Here is a 23,073-nt window from a genome sequence, read left to right as displayed (position 1 = left end):
GGCGACGGATAATAAGTAAACAAATCCCCCCAACTAGAAGAGCTAGGAAATTGAAGCCTATATCGGGGTGTAGGGTCTCATTGCCTGTCCCCCTGCTTCTTAAATCTTATAACACTAGCTCTTATCCACACGCCACATATTAACCACCTACTATGTTCCAGGAGCTCATTTCTCATGTACACTTCACAATAATATACATGAAATGTGAGGTTTTATCCTCATTTTACAGATGGGAAAAGAATCTCAGAAGGTGGATTAGCATCATAAATGAAGAGGGAAGGAGGAGGGCAATGCTTAACTCAACCTAAAAGACTGCATTTTAATGATGGCCTCTTGGGCATTCCTAAAGGGAAGATATGCATGGTGAGCAAGCCTTCTCTGGGCAGAGGAAAGGAAGGGAAAGAGTCTGAGAGTTTAGATTTAAAAGACAGCTGGGCCACTTACTGATTGAGGGACATTGGCCTAGTTACTTCACTGCTTTGAGCCTCAGTTTCCTCCTCTGTAAAATGGGGATGATAATAGCACCTCTCCTGCAGGGCTGTAGTGGAGGATCCAATGGAACCAGGGAAGTAAAAGGTCTGGAGAAGCCACCATGCAGGTGACCTCCAGGTCCCTCAGGCAGTGGAAGGAGCAGAACTGGGTAAAGGAACTAGAGAGAGGGAGCAGGGCCACCCTCTGAGGCTGAGGACACCTGGGAGCTGTCCAGAGGCTTCCACCCTGCCCCAGTCTACCCCTCTCCATACCAGGCACCATGGCATAGTGCTTCTTAGCACTGAGGCTGGATACAGGCCAAGCTCAGCAACTAATATACCATATTACTTTTGGCAAATCATTTTGCCTTTCTGAACCTCAGCCTCCCCATCTGTAAACTGGGGATCATGAGGATTAAGTAAACTAATGCATATGAAAGACTTAGCACAGTGCCTGGCATATGTTGGGTCCCAGAAAATGACAGCTAGTATTCTCATTGTTGTTGCTGCTGCTATAGGTGTCCCTCAGGGACTTAAAGCCCCCGGGAGCCTCCTTGCCCCTGGCCTGGTCCCACTAACACCCCGCTCTCACCTCCAATTACCTGAACGGAGCACACAAGCTGGCTGAAAGGGAACACCTCTCTTTGCCTGGAATTAGCCTTGTCTTAGGTCTGAGGGGCTGATCATTAACCAATTCCTGCTCTCTGATCCCACCGCCTGCAAAAGTAGGTGCCTGCCCCGTCCCCCAGGGGCCCCCCTGACTCCCTGCAGCCTTGGAGGGAAAGACAGGATTTGGCATCCCAACTGACAGTGCGTGACCTCAGGCAAGAACGACCCTCCCCCTTTCTGGTCCTCAGTGCTTTTCATTTTTGAAAACTTTTTTTTTTTTTTTAGCTACTAGGCTACTGTTTGGAAAAAATCTTGTGTGGGAGGCAGAATAAGGTAGGTTAAGAGACTAGACTCTGAAGTCAGCCAGCCTGGATTTCAAAACCCCAGAGCGTGATGTACGTAATCAATGTCGCTGAATTATACATGTAAAAAGTGTTGGACTGGCAAACGTTTTGTTATGAATATTTTGCCACCAAAAAAAAGAAAATTCCTAGAGGCCCTGTTTTGAAACTGTATGACCTTGGGGCTACTCTACGCTCTTTTTTCTTTTTCTTCTTCAGTTTCCATTCCTCTAAATGAGGCCGGTGCTAGCTCCACACATTCAGAGGGCAGGCTCTTAGAAGAGTCTTTGCATGAAATAAGTGTTCAATTAGCATTTTCCATTATTATTACTCAGAAGTCAGGTGTATAAAAATGGAGCCCTTGGGGTTGAAATGGAGGGGTGGGGTAGAGTCCCAGCCAGCTGCTTGCTGCCATGTCACCCTGGGATGACTGTGAGGCATTTTCTTGGAACCCTATGCTGGGGAAACAGTTTGAAAACCAGTGAGGCTGAGCTTAGAGCAGGGTTTTGCAAACTACAGCCTGAAGGTCCAATCCAGCCCCCACCCCCAACTTGCTTTTGTACCGCCTGCCAGCTAAGAATGTTTTTTACACTTTTAAATAGTTGAAAAAGTTCAATGGAAGAATACTATTTTGTGATATGAATATTAAGGAGCCCTGGAGGTGCAGTGGCTAAGTGCTTGGCTGCTAACCGAAAAGTCAGTGGTTCAAACCGATCAGCTGCTCCACAGGAGAAAGATGTGGTAGTCTGCTCGCATAAAGATTATAGCCTTAGAAACCCTATGGAGCAGTTCTACCCTGTCCTATAGGGTCGCTGTAGTTGGAATTGACTCTACAGCAAAGGGTTTTGATACAAAAATTAAATGAAATATTCATTTCCGTGCTCACAATAAAGTTTTATTGGAACATAGCCACGCCTACTCATTTATGTGTTGTCTAGGGCTGCTTTCCCTCTGCAAGAGCAGAGTACCAAGCCTGTTATGTTGAGTCAATTCCAACTCATAGACATCCTATAGGACAGAGTGGAATGCTCTATAGGGTTTCCTAGGCTGTAATCTTTATGGATGCAGACTGCCAAATCTTTCTCCCGTGGAGGCGCTGGGTGGGTTTCAACTGCCGAACTTTGGGTTAGCAGCCGAGCGCTTAACCACTGCGCCACCAGAGCAGAATACGGTCCTTGTGAAAGAGACCACCTGGCCCACAAAGCCTGAAATATTCACTATCTGGTCACGAAAAGTTTCCCAGCCCCTGCTACAGACCACCTCTCCTCTTCCACGTGGAAGACCTTGCCCCTGCATAGCTCCTGGCTCTGCTACTGGACATGCGCCTTCACCTCTCTGAACTGCGTCTGTACAGTGCTTACAATCATTTCTAGCTTTCAGGGCGGCTGCGGAAAAAAAACAACCAGGGCCAGTGAGTGCACGATGGAGAAATACTCATACCACTGGCAGTCAGTGAAATGAACTCACCTGGTACGTGGATCAGCATTTGAGTTTTTAACAGATCCAAAATCCTGGTGGCGTAGTGGTTAAGTGCTATGACTGCTAATCAAAGGGTCGGCAGTTCAAATCTACCAGGCGCTCCTTGGAAACTCTATGGGGCAGTTCTGCTCTGTTCGACTCAGGTCGCTATAAGTCCGAATAGACTTGGCAGCAATGGGTTTGGTTTTTATTTTTAGTTTTGGTTTTAGTAGCACAAAGGCCCCTCTTTTGTTTTACTGATTTATTATTGGAGTCTTGTTTCTCCCTATTTCCCACACCCGTCTTTCCCAGAGCAACCATTCTGACATGCTTAATGTGTAGCTTTCCATCCCTTTGTGTTTTTGCACAATGTTTTGTCATTTGTGTGTATTTTTTTTTAATTTACACAATGGTGTGTGTTCTCTATCTCATTCTGTTTTTTTTTCTTCCAATCACAACTATGTTTTACAAGATCAGTCTATATAACTATATGTCCCTCTAATCCTTTCCTCCTAACAGCAGTAGCGCACTCAATGGGGGGTACTGATCACATTTTATCTACCTCTTTATTCCACCACAGACAATGTGCACCGAACATCGTCACAGGCATCCCCTTATAAACCTGAGTCAGACTGCTTTTGGGATTTGAGTCCAGGAGCAAAACTGCTGGGCTACAGACTGTATGCACATTTAATTCGATTAAATACTTCTTTATATGAAGGCTGACACAGCCCAGACTCCTTCTAGCAGTCTACATGAGGACCCATGGCCCCTTTTCCACCAAAAGGGGGTATTATCTGGCTTTTTTACTTTTGCCAGTCTTATAGTGGTTAAATGCTATGGCTGCTAACCAAAGAGTTGGCAGTTCGAATCCGCCAGGCGCTCCTTGGAAGCCCTATGAGGCATTTCTACTCTGTTCTATAGGGTCGCTATGAGTCGGAATAGACTTGGCAGCACTGGGTTTGTTTTGTTTTTTTGTTTATTGATATAAATATCATTGCTGTCTCAATTTGCATTTCTCTGGGTGTTAGCGATTTTGAGCATCTCTTCAATGCTTTAAAACGAAGTTTAATTATAGTACCTACTTCACAGAGCTATTTTGAGAGTTGAGGGAGATAACATTTAAAGTGCTTAACTCCTCTCTTAGTACATAGTAAGTGCTCAATAAATATGAATTTAAAAAAGCAAGATATTATGTATGTTTGACTTATCTGATTCTCAGTTATTATTATTAAAACACCTGGCTAACAGACTCCATGAATCACTGCTCCCACTAATATGCGGCTAGAAGAACTGGATGGTCCCAGGTACCATGATGGAACGTTTTGCTTGGGAACACAATAGATGGATCCTGATAAAAAGGAAAGAAACATAGAACAGAACTTCAGATTCCTAAAGAATCCAGACTTACTGCACTCATTAGGGCTGGAGGAACCTCCAAGGCTATTGCCCTAGGATACTCTTCAAACCTTAATATGAAACTATCACCTGAAGTCATCTTTAAACAAGCAAACAAATGAAAAATAGTAAAGAATGTCATCTTTATGTATTGGGCTTTAAAAAAAAATTATCTAGATGAGACCAAAGGGACAATAGGTCTAAAGCATAGATGAGAAGTTTAGGGGGCAGTGAGTCTAAATTAATGGGGGTGAAACAGCTAGAGAAAAATAAGGAGAATATTGACCACAATGTGAAGAATGTAACCAACGTCACTGTCATGGATTGATTGTGTCCCCCCCAAAAATATGTGTCAACTTGGCTAGGCCATGATTCCCAGTTTTATGTGATTATCTGCCATTTTGTCATCTGATGTGATTTTCCTACGTGTTGTGGATCCTACCTCTATGATGTTAATGAGGCAGGATTAGAGGCAGTTAGGTTAATGAGGCATGACTCAATCTACAAGATTAGGTTGTGTCTTAAGCCAATCTCTTTAGAGATATAAAAGAGGGAAGCAAGCAGAGAGACACAGGGACCTCATACCACCAAGAAACAACAGTCAGGAGAATAGCGTGTTCTTTGGACCCAGGATCCCTGGGCTGAGAAGCTCCTCTATCAGAGAAGATTGATGACAAGGACCTTCCCCCAGAGCTAATACAGACAGAAAGCCTTTCCCTGGAGCTGGCACCCTGAATTTAGACTTCCAGCCTACTAGACAGTGAGAGAATAAATTTCTTTTTGTAAAGTCATCCACTTGTGGTATTTCTGTTACAGTAGCACTAGGTAACTAAGACAGTGACCCAAAATATGCGTAGAAATTGTTGAATGGAAGCATGTTTTGATGTGTATATTTTCACCAAAAATAAAAACACCTGGCACATAGTAGTAGTGCTCAGTCCATGTGCATTTCTTCCCCTTCCCTGGTAGCCTCCGGACATCTCCACTCTCACTCCTCCACATTGGTGGAGTTGGCCCTGTCCCTTTACACAGACTCACCTGCGTTCTCTTCACTCTCCCTGTTGAGGTCTTTCTGAGCCTCCTTCTGGCCAAAAAGACTCTTGAGGATGGCATTGGCGATGGGCAGCATCATGGCGGTAGAGGCGGTGTTGCTCAACCACATGGACAGGAAGGATGTGGTCACCATCATCCCTAGGATGAGCCTGGGCAGCACAGCGAGTTAGAGATAGATCCAGAACCTCAGGATCCGTTTTGTCCTCCCTAAGGAATCCAGCCCACTTGTTTTATAATTTTTTTTTTCAAAATAATGTTTTGCTGTTTTATAATCTTTGTTTTGAGGCCCAGAGAGGGGAAGTCAATGGCAGAGCTGGGGCCAAATCCACTTACCAGGCTTATTTTAAAGGCAAGGGAACCATGGCTCAGTGTTTTTGAATGAGCTGACCACAGGCACCCAAGGTAATACAGTTCCAACGACACCCCAAGCCTGACATTTCCCCTCTTTTGCCCCCCAATCCTTAATGGATCCCATTTCAGAATAAAGCTACCTTAACTTGGTACCAAGACTCTTCACCATCTTGCCCCAAATAGCCTTCCCAGTTTCCTTTCCCATCTCTGCCTTCCACTGCCACCCAGGCACCCCTGCAGACAGTGCTGAGCTTCTCACTAGCCCCAAGCATGTCCTGCACTCTCCTGTCTCCTTGCTTCATCTGTTCCCTCCAACAAGAATCTAAGTTTTGCAATTTCTTCTTTACATTGAACTCTTTCCTCCACCTGGCATTTATTTAGATCTATTGTATGAAGTGAGATCTAAATAGATTTTTTTTTTCCCGAAGAATAAACTAATTTTCCCAATGCCCACTGCATATATACACACTCTTTCTTTCCCCACTGATTTGGATTTCTTCAGGATCCCTGCTGGTGCAGTGGTTAAGAGCTCGGCTGCTAACCAAAAAGTTAGCGGTTTGAACCCACCAGCTGCTCCACGAGAGAAAGATGTGGCAGTCTGCTTTCATAAAAATTACAGCCTTGGAAGCCCTATGGGGCAGTTCTTTTAGATGATTTACTCTTTTAAAAATCTGTTTCTGTACTAGTTCCATACTGTTTTAATTGTTGTAACTGTATAATGTGTTTGAAACAGCCCCACCCATTCTTCTAGGTCCAGCTCAAATGTTATGTCCTCCCTGAAGAAGTCTTCCCCTATCTCTCAGGTGGACCCCCACAGTGTTGTGCCCCTTGGATATCAAACTCTGCTTTGCACTGGAATCAGTCCTCTGGAAGGAGTCTCCCTCACGGGACTGAGTGTGCCTCCCAAGGAACCACCTCTACCGAGCCTAGTAGAGTGCTTGGCACAGAGTTGATGCTATAACCCTAGGAGATGTCCAGAAACAACTTCTCCCTCACCACATCCCACCCCTCATCCAATCTATTGATTTCATCAAATTTATCCATTCTGGCCACCTCCACTGCCACTACCCTAGTCCAGGCTCCCACCATGACTTGTTTGGACACCCAGTCCAGCCTCCCAATTAGCACAGCCACATCCAGCATTTCACGCCCTCATCTCTTCTCCACATGGCAGGCCAAGAGGAGTCTTTTAAAAATGCACATCTGTTCATGTCACTCCCCAGCTTAATGCCCTTTATAACAGAGACTCTGGACCAGGGGTCCATGGATAGAATTCATGACAGGAATGGGGAAAAAATTACATCTCTATTTTACCAACACCTAACTGGAATTTAGTATTTCTCAGTGATAAACATAGGCAACAAAGTTCAGTAGTATTAGTGTCTGCAAGAGACTTCATTACCATTAAAAATCATAGATATTCTCGTATCACATCATAGTAGTTGTAGACATCTTAAAATGTCATTGACACTTATCACGGCCTCAAAATGACAATTGTTATTAGGTTCATTGCTAGGTCACACTGTTACTGTGTTAATAAAGGAACACATATGGTCCTATGCCACAAATTTGTAGGGGAATTTTAAAGTATCTTGATATTCTTATCAAAAGGGGGAAAAGGCAGAACAGAATTTCAAATTCTTAGGAAATTCAGACTTTCTGAAGCCATTGAGGTTGGATAAACCCCTGAAACTGTTGTTCTGAGATAATCTTTAAACCTTAAACCAAAAATATTCCCTGAAGTCTTCTCTAAATCAAGTAATGTTGTTGTTAGGTGCCATCGAGTCAGTTCCAACTCATAGTGACCCTAAGCACAACAGAATGAAACACTGCCTGGTCCTGCACCATCCTCACAATGGTTGCTGTACTTGAACCCATTGTTGCAGCCACTGTGTCAATCCATCTCCTTGAGGGTCTTCCTCTTTTTTGATGACCCTCTACTTTATCAGGCATGATATCCTTCTCCAGGGACTGATCCCTCCTAACAACATGTCCAAAGTATGTGAGACATAGTCTTGCCATCTTTGCTTCTAAGGAGCATTCTGGCTGTACTTCTGAGACAAAAATCAAACAATGGTTTATCTTAACTAGTAAAAAATGTCTGCCTTGAGCTTTGTGCTCTTTTAAGAACTTTCTATTTGGGACCAAACTGACAACAGTAACTCGAAAGATTAGATAGGAAACTTAGGGGACAGTAAGTTTATGTTGATGGGGGAAGAACAATTTGGAAAAGGAGCCTGAGAATGGCTGCACAACTTGAAGAAGGTAATCAAAGTCACTGAATTGTACAAGAAGAAACGATTGAATTGGTATACATTCTACTGCATATATTCACAACAACAACAACAATAAAAATAAGATAAATTACTGGAAAAAAATTGGACAATGCATTTTACTGTCAATGTTGTTGTTTTAAATCCTCTGTGTTTTACTTCATGCATCTGAAAACATTATTCTGAGAAGATCTTTAAGATTCACCAAATTGTCAAAGGGGCTCGTGGAACAACAATCCTGCTTTAAAGGCCACCCAACCCTCTCAGACTACAAGTCCAAATCTTAGCCAGGGGCCCCAAGTTCCTGTAGGATTGGACGCTGCCTCTTTCTCCAAGGACATCTTTCTACTCTCTCCCCACTCCCATCACCTGGGCCACTAAAGAGCAACCAAGGCTGATAATGGCCAACAGATTCTAAGGGGTTTACCTGTATTCATTCATTTAATCCTCACAACTCTATGAAGCAGACACTCTTATATTGCCATTTTGCAGGTAAGGAAACAAGGAGAGGGGCGAAGTGATTTTCCAGAGCAGGCAGGCTGAGATTCAGCTCCAAGCTATCTGAGCCACACCATTTTTAAAAACTGCAGATTCTGCCCTAGGTGTTGCAAATGGTTTGTACTCAACTACTAACCTAACGGTTGGTGGTTTTAACCAACCCAGCAGTGCCATGGAAGAAAGGCCTGGTGATCTGCTTCCATAAATGTTACAGCCCAGAAAATCCTATGGAGCAGTTCTACTCTGGAACATGTGGGGTTGTCGTAAGTCAGAATCGACTGGACGGCAATGGGTTTATGACCCTCTAAAACTACTGAGCTCGAATCTTTGGAAGTGGGTCCTGGCAACAAGCATTTTCAACTGGCTTCCAGGTGATTCTTATACACCTTTGAGAACAACTACCCAAAGGCCTAGCTCTGTGTCTGGCACATAGGGGGTGCTCAATAAATATCTGAGGTGTAGAACCTGTTGCCATTGAGTCGATTCATAGCAACCCTACAGGACAGAGTAGAACTCCCGATATGGTTTCCAGGGAGCGGCTGGGGGATTCAAACTGCCAGCGTTTGGGTTAGCAGCTGAGCTCTTAAACGAGTAAGTGAATGAATGGTGGGAAATGATGCATTTGTTGGCCTGGATGACTTAGCCAAGAAGAAAGGATCTGGGCTCTGAGAGGTGAGATCTCTCTGGCTCCCCACTATAGGACTGGGCCCGTTACCAGGCCTTACCTGGCTGGCTGGATCCCAACAAACATCAGGACCTTGAGAGCAATTCTCCGGTGCAGATTCCACTCCTCGATGGCGCTGGCCATGATCAGACCGCTGAGGAAGAGGAAGTTGGTTTCCAGGAAGTACTGGGAGCAGACCTTGTTGGACGGCAGGATGCCCATGAAGGGGAAGAAGATGACAGGCAGCAGGGCTGTCACTGCGAGGGGCAGGGCCTCCATGCACCAGTACACCGCCATGAGCAAGATAACAAACAGGCAGCGGCCTTCCTGCAGTGGGGGAGAGGAACTCAGAATAGTCAGTGGAGCTTGGAGTGGCAGAGGGGAAAGAGATCCTGGGGGAAGGGGCATCAAGGCACGTTCCTCAGGGAGGCAGTAGAGTGGGTAAGTGCCCAAGGTTTTGATCTTGAGCAGGCAGCATCACATTTCTGAGCTCCATTTTGCTAAACTGCAAAATGGAGAAACTATCACTACCCACCTTGTAGGATTGTTTGAAGATTAAATGAAATAATCCATTGCCTTAGAACTAGAAGGGGAGTGGGGAAATGAGACAGAGAAGAGAAGGAAGCCAAAACGAAGTACAGGTAGTCCCCAAATTATGACAGGGTTCCATTCTGACAACTACTGCGTCGTAAGTCAGTTCTGAAGTAAGTCGACTACCTCAATTTTTTTTTTAGTTTTCATTATTATTGCCTTTTATTATCAGTAGCTTTATAAATCTGATCTTTATTTGTCTTTCAGGGTTGGAAACCTTATATCTGAGAATGATAACATCAGCAAATTGCATGCTGCAACAATGTATGTAGTACATATTACTAACTATAATAGGTACAAAAAAAAAAAAAGAACAGTCCTAAGTGTGATTTGTCATAACTTGAATATGTTATAAGTCAGGGACTACCTGCATATGAATGAGAAGGTTACCACTGTGGGCAACTGGGGAACTCTGGGATACAGTGTAGAACATGCCTCAGAGTTGCTGCACATGGGTGGCAAAGAAGCTGAGGTATTTATCTGCCAAATCCTGTCCATCATTGGTGAGGGCTGCTCCCGATAGCATTAACTGTCCAGCACTTCCAGCCTGCCTTATATGCAATCTGAGTGTGCTCCTGCAGCTAGGGAAGGTCCTCAAGCACAGCATCTCAAGAAGCTATTGGCATGTATGGGGATGATGAAGGTCAATGGAGATGTGGAGGGAGCATTGGTAGCAACTGCCATATCCATATATGACACTTAGTATAATGCCCAACACATACTCAAGACTCTCTATACAGTAATAATAACTAATATTTAAACTGTTACCAAGTGTCAGCCACTGTGTATTCCTCACAAAATCCCAGCAAAATAGGTACTATTGTTATTTCCATTTTATGGAATTGGAAACAGAGGTACAAGGATGTCACTAGCAAGGCAGTGGCCAAGCAGACCAAGGCAGTCTGCCTCCAGAGCCAGTATTTTTAACCACACTATCCTGAGCTGTTATAAGCTGAATATTAGAACCAATGACAGGCAGACAAAGTAATTTAAAAGATTCAAAATAAAACTGACCGGTGGTTTCTTGGGGTTAGGGTGAGAGGTCTGTGTGTGGGGTATGGGTGGGGAATGCAAAGGAGCACCAGAGAAACTTTTGGGGTGATGGAAACCTTCTAGGTCTAGACTGGAGAATGATTACTGGGTGTGTACATTTGTCAAAGCTCATCCAAGTATATACCTGCTTACCAAACAAGAAAGCAATCATGGCAATGCCTTACTTCTGATACATCAGTGTCCCACAGGGTCCGTAATAAATGGCATCTTTTTATTCACGTGGTCCCTGTTTGAATAGAACTAGTTGCCGTCCTGACTTCCCTTTCTCGTGTTCTTCAAAGGCAATGATCTCTCATGTTCTAGTGAACACAAACTCTTGTTTGGATTTGGTGCTGGCTGGTGCCATTTGATACTTCTTATTCTTACCAGTGGTAGGTTTTGTTACATTATTCATTGCCCATGGGACCTGCTCCGTTCAATGTCATCCTAACAAGCACTGTCCTAATAGAACATATTAGCTAAATGGGACAGACTTTAAGTTATGCTGCAGATACTGACTGGTTGGTTAATACATATAATGGAGGATCAGACAGACCAGCGAGACTGTGCCAATAATCCAAGCAAGAGATGCTGGCATCATGGGTGCAGGTGGGAGTGGTGGAGGTAGCAAGAAGCGTTTGGATTCTGAATCTCTTTCCAAGGTAGAGCTTGACAGTTTTGCTGATGGATCCCCTTGTGGTATGGAAGGCAAAGAGGAGAGTCAAGGGTGATTCCAAAGTTGTTCGCTCAGAGATGGAAGAATCAAGTGGCCATTTACTGAGTTGGGGAAGATTGGGAGACACACCCACATCCATTTCCATATCTTAAAAAAATACACCCTGAGACTCTTTGTCAGAAAATTTCCATACACCGAAGTCCCACTGAGGAGCCCTGGTGATGCAATCATTAAGTGCTCGGGTGCTAACCAACCGAAACGATGGTGGTTCAAACCCACTCAGTGACTCTGTGGAAGAAAGACCTGGCAATCTGCTCCCATAAAGATTACAACCTAGAAAACCCTATGCGGCAGTTCTACTCTGTCAATGGGGTGGCTATATTGACTCGACAGCACCTAACAACAATGGAAGTCCCACTCAGCTTTTGCATCAGTGCTTGCATTCACTCAGGAAATTACCGATGTACAGTCTCTTGCATAGGGAATCGCTGTAGAACAGAGCCTATTTTCCTATTAACTTCAGATAGGTTCTTTGGGTGGAAACAAACAAAAAGGCCCCAGAGGTAATACAATCCATTATCCCTCAGAATATTTAAAAATTATTTCTTGAGTCAGGGAAGAATAATTGTCAGCCAAATGAATACACCTTAAATTCAATCCAAGAACCCAGGTGATTTGGCAAACACTTCAAAGACGGGAAGCAAAATTTACAATATGTAATCAAACCTCACAGCTAAAAATTCCCTGAATTTTGATTTCTCAACATCCTTCCAGTTTCCTAAAACAGGAAGATCCCCCTCATATCAGGCATGAGATATGTAGATAATTACGAACTCACAGTCTATAAATATTTATAATTCCTGGCCCTTTATTCACGCAAAATTGGATATTGAATCACAACGTATCAAACAGGCAGAAACTGCATGTAAAAATCAGGTTGAAAGGAGCTTTTCTGGCGGAAGTGGGCTAGGAGCTGTACACAGGACCCCTCTGTTCTCTCCCTCCCTTCCGCCTACACTGAGAGCAAGCTATTTCTAGAACCCCAAGCTCGGGCCCCTCAGGCAGCACTGGGCCTTTGTGGAAAAGGCCTTCTTAGCCTTAACAGGTGGTTAGAGCCAAGGGCATCATCCCTGGGTTCCACAGAGGCAAAGAGAGGGCAGGCCCATCCCAAATACTCCCAGTACAGAGAACAAAGATGTAGGAAAGAGGCGGCACATTCGACAGCACCTTGTTTGCAGAAGCTTCTGGGATCCTGACATTCTGCCAGCAGAGCTCAGGGGACCACCCAGGGAGCCAGGGCATCCAATGCTTTGGGCCAGGAAAAGTGAATTTGGCCAAGGTCAACTCTGCCTTCTCAGGACTGGAAAACTGTGAGTCTGCAGAGGGGTTGGAATATCAGCTGAGACAGTCCATTTCCACAGCTCAGAAAGGTGAAGTGACTTGCCTGAAGACACACAGCCCTCAACTGATGGAACCAGATTTTAAGCAAAAGAAGTCAGAATCTTGGCTCCCAGTGCAGCACAAATGTGACACCCCCTGCCTACATCCCCTTACCCTTCATAACATTGATCACCACTTAAATATGGATTTTATATCTTTATTGATATTCTCCTCCACCAGAATACAAGCTCTGGGAGGGCAGGGATTGGTTCCCCAGAGCCAAGAACAGTGCCTGGCACATAGTAGGCCCTCAACAAATATTTGTTGAATGCTTGAATGACTAATATATGCTTACACAACTCACAGAAAGGGCTAAAAACTATTGTAAAAAATGGCGTGGGGGCAGCATCTGACCTCCTTTAATTCTCCAAGGGGGAAGGAGAGTCAAGATCAACAGCCCAAGGCTGATTCCTATGAGGCAGAGGTCAGATATGCCTCCTCTCTTCGCCATCTTTACCAGCTCTGACACCAACAGTCCCTCCCATGGCACCCCCTACTTCCCTACTGGGTTTGATAATTTGTTGCAATGGCCACACAGAATTCACAGATCATACTGACAATTATGGAGTTTATTAGGGAAATAACAGGTTACAACTCAGGTTCAGAAATGCTCAGGATAACAGTTTTTCCATCAGGACAGCCTCTTCTCAGCTGTGCCCAAAGGCATGCCTCCCCTGGCCCCTCAGCCTCTGCTCTGTTTGAGCAAGTGTTACAAAGCTTTTAGCTCTGCCTATCTATCTATCTATATATATATATATATTTTTATCTATATAGGTACCCACTTTGCCAGTAAGCCTCGGCCTCAATGCGCTCAGCTCTAGCTCCGTGGGCTGGCAAACTTAGCTCCACCAACTGCCCAGAGGTACCCTACCGCGCCAGCAAGACTCCTGCCCAAGAGCGCTCAGCTTTCTAGCTCTGTGCACTGGGAAGCCCACCGCACCATCTCCTGCTGGTCTCCGGCCAGTCTCCTGGTTCTGCTGCCTCTATTGCTGCCATTTCTCTGCCACTGCAGCTCACCATCTTGCCATCTTCAGCGTTACAGCTCTCGGTCTCCTGGATCTAGGATGGTTCCAGCTCCAAAGGATGCACTCCACTCCTGGCTCTTCTTCCTTGATGATAGTGAGATCCTCTCTTCCCACCTCTAGGATGGCTCATTTTAACCCTAGCAAGATGGTAAAACTGACCAGCCTCCCTAAGTTTCCACAGACCTTATTTGTGTGGTCCCACCCCCACACAGTGCCATGATCTTTATTTGCATTGTTAGCAAGCTATCCAATCCCCTTGGTGGCCACAATTATCTTATCTGTATAGTCCCACACCATCACTTGGGCGGGAGTTGCAAGACCATGATAAGAAAGGCCATATAAAAGCGATCCATCACACTGCAACTCTTATCCATTCATCTAGCCACTCAGCAAACATTATTCCTGACCACAAGCTAAGCCCTGGGCTGAGATTAGGAAAATGACCAAGAGCAATCTTTGAATTTTAACAAGCAAATCTGACTATGTCAATCAAAAAATGGTTCTCTAATGCCAGTGTTTCTTAAACTCAAGTGATCTTACTGAACTCCACCTATCAAATATCACATCCCTTAAGCAGAAGAGTGCTAGTAAATTTTAACAGCTGTCTCTCTGAAAAGAATGTGTTTGTGTTGAACATCATCTCTCAAAGGTGCCCAGTGAGATCAGTTCCAGTTTCCCCCAGCAGTAACCTCTTCATTAACAGTCCAGCATTAGCTCCATGCACCACTCTCCAAATAAATTCCTAACAGTCAAATCCTTGTCTCAGGGTCTCCTTCTGGAGAACCAACCTAAGAGTCTTCTCAAAGATGGTGACATCTCTCTGAGCTAGAACTTGAGAGGCACAGAGAAGAAGAGGGGCTGCTTTCTTGCCTATGCTGGAAGCTTTGGTGTTTGAGTCAAAAGAAGGGTCCTGTCCTCCAGCTGGATTTAGGGGAGGTTAAGCCACACAGCTGGTAAGTGGTGGATCTGTGGTTCAAATTTAGGCAGTGTGGCTCAAGACAATGTGCTCTTATCAATTATGTCCCACTGCCTTTCATAGGATGCTATGGTATGTCAAGTGGAAAAATGAAGAAGGAAGGAAGGAGTTGGTATCGGTACGTGTAGAATGAATCAATGACAAGATTGTGGCCCTTATTCTCTGCTAGACCTCTGGTTGGAGGTTTGGGATATAGAGATGAGTAAGTGAACATCTGCCTTCTAGGAACTCAAAGTTGGGGGACGGAGTGAACAGATGCAGAATAAATAACTGCAGCAACAGAGCAACATGTCCAAGAATAGATTTGGTTCTAAGTAAACCAGGGGCACTTAAAAAACCTATTGACGTCGAGTTGATTCCGACTCATCGTGACCGTATAGGACAGAGTAGAACTGCCCCATAGGGTTTCCAAGGAGCAGTTGGTGGATTCAAACTGCCAACCTTTTGGTTAACAGCTGAACTCACCCGTTGCGCCCATTTCGAATCACAGCGACCCTATAAGACAGGGTAGAACTGCCCCATAGGGTTTCCAAGGAGTGGCTGGTAAATTTGAACTGCTGACCTTTTGTTTAGCAGCCGAGCTCTTTAACCGCTACACCACCAGGGCTCCAGGGGCACATAGGAGAAAGTAATTGATTCAATTTAGGGGATGAGGTAGGATAGCAGGGAAGACTTCCCTCAGGGGGGAGCCATTAAGCAAATATTAGAGAATGAAGGTTTCTGGAGTCCTAAGGGCAGACCCTACCATTGTCTAGCATGCATTTGGGTATTTACCTATTGTTTTAGTTATCTAGTGCTGCTATAACAGAAATACCACAAGTGGATGGCTCTAACAAACAAAAATTTATTCTCTCACAAGTCTAGGAGGCTAGAAGTCCGAATTCAGGATTCACCAATCGTTGTTATGTTTCAGCCCATTGTTGCAACCACTACGTCAATCCGTCTCATCAAGGGTCTTCCTCTCTTTCATTGACCCTCTACCTTACTAAGCATGAAATCCTTCTCCAGAGACTGGTCCCTCCTGATAACATGTCCAAAGTATGTGAGACCAAATCTCACCATCCTGGCTTCCAAGGAGCACTCTTGCTGTACTTCTTCCAAGACAGACTTATTTGTTCCTCTAGCCGGCCATGGTATATTCAATAGTCTTTGCCAACACCATAATTCACAGGTATCAATTCTTCTTTGGTCTTCCTTATTCGCTGTCCAGCTTTTGCATGGATATATGAGGGGTGGGTTGGGGATGAGGTAATTGAAAATACCATGACTTGGGTCAGGTGCACCTTAGTTCTCAAAGTGGCATCTTTGATTTTTAATACTTTAAAGAGGTCTTTTGCAGCCCAATGTGATATGTCGTTTGATTTCTTGACTGCTGCTTCCATAGGCTTTGATTGTGGATCCAAGTAAAATGAAATCCTTGACAACTTCAATATTTTCTTTATTTTTCATGATGTTGCTGATGTTGCTTATATCACTAGGCAGAAGGGTAATTGCAATAATAATGATAACCACAACCATCAAAAAAGTTCCAGGCATTTTACATGGATTAAGACATTTAATCCCCACACCAACAATTTTAGGGGAGGTACTATTATTACCCTCCCCTCTACAGAAAGGATAATAAAAAGACGTCCCTATATGTCATGCTTATAATGCTGTGAGCCAGGTCATTTATTCCTAGGGTAGGGTTGCAGCTCACAGACTAAAACCCAAACCAATCCTGTTGCCTTCTAGTCAATTCCTACTCATAGTGACCCCATAGGACAGAGTAGAACTGTCCCATAAGATTTCCTAGGCCAGCAGATTGCCAGGTCTTTCTCCCGAGGAGCCGATGGTAGGTTCAAACTCACTACCTTTCAGTTAGCAGCTGAGCACTTAACCATTGCATCATCAGGGCTCCTTACACATTATATGAAGGTGGGCAAAGATGTATTGTTAAATTCTGGCTGCAAGTGTTGCCTTTCAAAGGGTCTGAGCCCAGGCCTTTTTGTGTTTTCTCTCTCCCTCACTTGCTCTCTCTCTTCCTCTCTTGAGATCTCTGTCCCCTTTGCCCCCTCCCTTCCCTCTCTGTCAGCATGCTCTGGCCAGGATGCTAAGCATCAGGCCTTCCTGGAGGACCCACTCCAGATCCAGCACGTGGCAGCTGGGGTGGTGACTCAGGGCAAGGGCAGTGGTTGAGAAGTTGATCCTTGGTCCACATGGGCTTTGGCAGTAAGTGGGTCAAGAGTGTGTTTCATTACCTTGCTGGTTAGGGATTGAAGCAGAGACAAGGTGACCCCAAATAGCTTCCCCACCCTGGCTGAGCTTCCTGGAGGGCACATGGATTCAGAATTGCTGGATGGATGTCAGGCACGTGGTAGGGAATTCAGAAGTGCTGCTGTCCTGTGTTCACCATCTCCACACCCTGCCAGGCATTGAACACAGAACTGACTTCCAGAGGGCACAAATCTCCCAGGAGGCTTGGAGGCAGGGACTAGACATACTAACTGGTAGGCTCTTGGAGACCAAACGGACCAAGCCCATTCCCACCTCCAGGCACTTGCACTGTGTTCCCTCTGCCTAGCCCTCTCTACCCCTGGATCTGTGTCTGACTGACTGTTGGTTGTTCAGCTTCCACTCCAATTGTTCCCTCTTCAGGGAGTCCTTCTCTGATCACACTGTCAATTGAGGTCTGCCCCACATTGTCCAAATTTGTCCTTGTCATCCACTTATCACTAGCTGAAGTTATTTCTCTTTGTTTACTTATTATTATTTTTCTCTCCTGCCACCAGACTATAAGCTCCATGTAAACAAGGATCCTATCTGTCTTTGTTCAACTCTATCCTCAATATCTCAATACATATTGGTTAAACGAATGAATAAGTTACCTAATTCAGCCATTGTAAACCCAAATGCAGCGAAGCAGGCTGGTGTAGGAAACCCTGGTGGCATAGTGGTTAAGAGCTATGGCTGCTAACCAAAAGGCTGGCAGTTCAAATCCACCAGGTGCTCCTTGGAAACCCTATGGGGCAGTTCTACTCTGCCCTATAGGGTTGCTATGAGTCAAAATCGACTCGACGGCAAGGGTTTTTTTTTTTTTGGTTAGGCTGGTGTAAGAAAAATCTCATTGTTTTCTCAAGGTTCAATTTCACTTTTGAGAGCACTGAGGGTACAGAAGACCATTATTCTAGCAAAGAAAAAAAAAAGGCTCAGGCTTGATGATAAATGACAACTGGCACTGGCTTTAGGGGCTGTGGGTCAATAGGGAGTGGTGGGGACTGTGGTGAACTGGGGAGCACAGGCCCCTCTGAAGACAGCAATGCTGCTCAGCTCCTCTGATTGTTGCCATGAGGGAACATGGCCTCGGGGTGCCATCTCTCCTGATTTTTGGAGGGAAGCTTGAAATAGCACTTTTATGTGACATCTCGCCGTTTTGAATAAAATTTTGCTGATTAAAAGTGTGGGTGAAATAAAACACATCTGCAGGCTGTGTCAAACCCATGGTCACAGTATATGACCTCGCTTCGAAATGGCTGTAACTGGGGAGTCACGGACGCCTTTGGAAATTAATGAAAATCGGAGAAAAAGTACTCACATGGTCACATTTCTGAATGTCATTTCAAGTTGGTCACAGGTTGTAAGGGATTGCAGAGCCCTGCGTTAAAAATCCCTGCTCCGTTTTAAAATCCCCATTCTACAGCGGTTGCATGAGTCTGAGCCGATTCAACAGCTACGAACGACACTAACACAGGCATGAAAACTGAGCCCTAGAGAGAAGCGTTATTTCTCCAAGACCACACAGAGCACCATAGACAGATCTCTCCGCTCCCGGTCCTGATTACCGTTTAAATAGCAGAAGCAAGACTTCAGGTGGAAGCCGCGGTTAAACACCACCCCACAGCAGATGGGTTCTCTAGCTGCTTCGGGGCCTCCTGTCTGGTGAACTCGGAGCAGCAACCCGGCTACGCTGAAGAAGAAACTGTGTGTTTGTAAAATGGCAGCTTTCCTTGATCCTTCAGGGGCAGAAGTCTCCAAGGGTGGATTAAGGTAGAAAGTAGAGTCATGTGATTCCAAGGCACTGCACTTTGGTTTTTAATATCTGGAGTTCAGAGGTTGGAGGAAGAGTCCGATTTTGCAGACTCATTTTCTGGGTAATCTCAGGGTCAGCAGTTTGCCTCTTTGCTACTTTGTTCTGACCAGAGGCTCAGCCAAGGAAGGGGGATCTTGCTGAGATGGAGTAGTGACCCCAGGTAAAATGTCTATCAATTCCACAGGCTAATCCCTCTGCCATCAGAAACTGGCATGACTCAAACAAAACCTCCAAGGGTGGATGAGCTGAGAACAAGGTCTAAAGGAGACTCCAGCCCAAGAAGATAGGAGCCAGAGAAGGGTTATCAAGGCCAACCCCAGAGGCCGGGAGAGACCGGAAGAACTTGATGTGGATGGTGCTGGAGGATGGCTGGGATGGAAAGTGGTCAGCTGCATTAGAAAGGGGAAAGAATGCCAAGGAGATCTCTAGAGGAGCTGTCCAGTATGACACCCTCTAGCCAACCACAGGTAACCCTGGTGGCACAGTGGTTAAGAGCTACAGCTGCTAACCAAAATGTTGGCAGTTCGAGTCCACCAGGTGCTCCTTGGAAACTCTATGGGGCAGTTCTACTCTGTCTTACAGGGTCGCTATGAGTCAGAATCAACTCAACAGCAACACGTTTTTTTAGTCAACCACATGTGACTGTTTAAGTTTAAATTAAGTAAGATTAAAAATTCAGTTTCTCAGTCACTTAAGCCACATTTCAAGTATTCAGTAGCCACATGTGGTTAGCGTCTACTATTTCGGACAACGCAGATATAGAACATTTCCATCATCACAGAAAGTTCTATTGGACAGAGCTGCTCTAGAAAGTTCAGGTCTGGCGACTAGGAAGCCCAAGTGTAGTGATTTTGCTACTGAATTCGTGTGACAAGCCACAGAACACCCTGAGCCTCAGTTTGTTCCTATAAATTAGGAATAATAATACTGGGATGTCTACATCACAGAGAAATCCATTAGGATAAATGTATGTGAAAGCATTTTGAAATGTGTATGTGATGGGAGCAGTCTTTTAGGGGTAAGATTATGAACAAATTTTTATATGCTTCTATTTTGCAAAATTTGAATAGCAAATATGTATTTTTTTTTAAAAGAGAGATTCTCTGAATACAAAAGTAATGTATGTATAAAAGTCTTGGATTACATTTTCTTTCTTGGAGAATTGTTTTTGTTAGTTGCTGTCAAGTTGGGTCCGACTCATGGCAACCTTATGTATAAAAATGAACCATTAGTGCACCATCTTCACGATCATTGGTATGTTTGAGTCCATTGTTTTGGTTATTGTGTCAACCATCTCACTGAGGATTTCTCCATTTTTTGAGGACCCTCTACTCTACCAAGCATGTAGTCCTCTTCAAGTGATTGGTCTTTTCTGATGACATGTCCAAAGCAAGGGAGCTGAAATCTCACCATCCTCACTTCTAAGGAGCATTCCGGTTGCATTTCTTCTAAGACTGATTTGTTCACTCTTCTGACAGTCCATGGTATAGTCAATATTCTTTGCCAACTCAGAGAGTTAGTAGATATTTAATTCCTGTATTGCAGAAATTTGAGGCCAGCGTGCTTTCTACTCCCATAGGGAAACCCTGGTAGCGTAGTGGTTAAGTGCTATGGCTGCTAACCAAAGAGTCGGCAGTTCGAATCTGCCAGGCGCTCCTTGGAAACTCTATGGTGCAGTTCTATGCTGTCCTATAGGGTCGCTATGAGTCGGAATCGACTCGATGGCACTGGGTTTGGTTTTGTTTTTTTTTTTTATAACTCACTAAAATCCATAGTTTTTTTTCTTTCTTTCTTCTTTCTTAAACTTCAAACCTGTTAAGGTTACCAGGGAATATCTCAGTGTTGATGAGTCTCTGTAGGTTTTTGCTGGGAGACAGTATGCTCTTCCAATCTGCATGTTCTGCCCTTACTTAATTTCTAAGACGTTTTCTTCTATTAAAAATTCTAATTTTTTTTCCATTTTATTTTCTTCTTCAGCAACATCAATTATACAGATGTTGGATTTCCTCTGACTTCCAGATTTATCGTGTTTTCTCACTCCTTCTTTTCCACTTCATTTTGTTCAACCTTCTTGAGCCTATTATGTCCCTGATTATGGTTTTAGTATTTCTCTGTTTTGATGCTGTAATCTGGCTTTTGTTCTTAGAATGGCTTTATTTTCCTCTTTCACTTCCTTCCTGAATGTTGCTTTTTCATCTTCTTCTACATCTTTGACCCTCTTATTTCTTTTTTTGAGATTTGTTTTAGGAAGGTCCTCATTTCTTTTTTTTTATTTCATGGAGAAATACCTGTTCATAGTGTTTCCTAATTCATAACACAACCCTTCCAATATCTATTCTTTGTTTACTTTTTATTTCATGTTCCCTTTCTTCTTATTTCTCACAGTATCTTCTTGCAGGCTCCATGTTGGCTACTCATCACAGAATTGAGGCCATTCTTTCAGGATCAGCTCTTTGTTCAAAGAAAGTGTGGAGAGAGGGGTTAGGGAGCAAGCTGGGGCAGCAGGTATCTCTGAGCATCAGCACTGTTGATCATCTAACTAACATTGCCCTGAAATACGTCTCTACTCTAAGCAGCCCAGAGGCTTACTCAGTGTGAAGCTCCAAGAATGTCATAGTTCTTTTGTGTTTCTTTTAGCATTTATGTGTCTTTAACTCCATTATAACCACATATGGTATACCTGATCACTGTCCATCACTTATCTTCCACTTGCCACTCCACCATCCTGCTTCTTGCCAAGACATGGTATCTTTGAGCCTCCTTGTTCAGGTCATCTGGACTCTTGCACTGTCACACGTGGTTCAGGGGCCTTCCCTCCCTCCTTCACATGCATGGTCCAGATTTTGACAGTGGTAGGAAGGGCTCTTTGGGTTGCAAAACACTTCTGGAAAACTCTGTGTACTTCCAAGAGCTGCAGAAATATAGGCCACTCTTGGTTTTTTTCTGCAATTTGTCCAAAATTTCCCATCATTGTCAGCTCTTCTTCATACAAGCAGGAAGGGATTCTGGTACTTTTTACTTTCATCAGTGATGGCACTTTACCCTCCCTTTTTTGCTTTCTGTTGTTGTTTTCAGACTGTTTCAGTTTAGTGGAAAAGTCTTTATTCTGCTAACTTTAATTAGAAGTGCCTTCTACCTAGTGATTTCATCATCAGAAAGTGCTATATTCCCTTTTGCCTATCTATATTTTCCTACAATAAACATGCACTGTAGAAACAGTGTGGACTTTGGAATCAGGCAGGCCTGAGTTTGAAACCTAATTCTTCCACATTCTAGTTGAGGCCAGTTACTTAACTTCCCTTACCCTCAATTTCCTTATCTGCTACACCCATCACGGTTGAGTCGATTCTGACTCATAGTGACCTTACAGGATAGAGTAGAATTGCTCCATAGGGTTCCCAAGGAGGGACCAGTGGATTCTAACTGCCGACCTTTTGGTGAGCAGCCAAGCTCTTAACCACTGTACCACCAGGGCTCCTTATCCACTGTGGAGGCATAATAATAGCACCTACCTTGGAGAATAATTTATTTAATACAAGATAACCATTGGCCCAGTGATTGATGCATGTTGAGTACTCAATAAATATGAGCTACTGTTCTGTTGTGTTAATTGTTAATAATCATGTATTAATATTATTTTATTATTAATAACACAAGCTTAATTTCTTAAAGCCAGGCTTCAAAAATACTGTTCTAAAATCTTAAAATATGACAGTGAGAATAAACCTGAGATCTTTTTTTTTAATTGTGCTTTAAGTGAAAGTTTACAATTCTAGTTAGTTTCTCATACAAAAATTTATACACACATTGTTACGTGACCCTAGCTGCTCTCCCTATACTGTGACAGCATACTCCTCCTTTCCACCCTGGATTTCCTGTGTCCATTCAACCAGCTCCTGTCCCTTTCTCCCTTCTCATCTCAACTCCAGACAGGAGCTGCCTGTTTAGTCGAATGTATCTATTTGAGCTAAGAAGCATACTCTTCATGAGTATCATTTTATGTCTTATAGTCCAGTCTAATCTTTGTCTGAAGAGTTAGCTTCAGGAATGGTTTTAGTTTTGGGCTAACAGAGAGTCCAGGGGCCATGTCTTCCAGGGTCCCTCCAGTCTCAGTCAGACCATTAAGTCTGGTCTTTTTACTAGAATTTG

The 23,073-nt window shown here is 44.0% G+C and overlaps 1 protein-coding gene across 1 annotated transcript in view; it reads right to left on the bottom strand.

Moving 5' to 3' along the window:
• Window positions 1-23,073, bottom strand: part of SLC13A3 (solute carrier family 13 member 3) — an 85,176-nt gene that overhangs the window by 43,833 nt on the left and 18,270 nt on the right. The window contains 2 exon segments of the mRNA XM_049869198.1: window positions 5,315-5,478; window positions 9,177-9,442. Coding sequence (XP_049725155.1) covers window positions 5,315-5,478; window positions 9,177-9,442 — 430 coding nt within the window.

This window comes from Elephas maximus, chromosome 25, assembly GCF_024166365.1.
Source record: "Elephas maximus indicus isolate mEleMax1 chromosome 25, mEleMax1 primary haplotype, whole genome shotgun sequence".
NCBI lineage: Eukaryota > Metazoa > Chordata > Mammalia > Proboscidea > Elephantidae > Elephas > Elephas maximus.
Note: the sequence above shows the minus strand (reverse complement) of the source record. Positions and strands in the feature narration are given on the sequence as shown.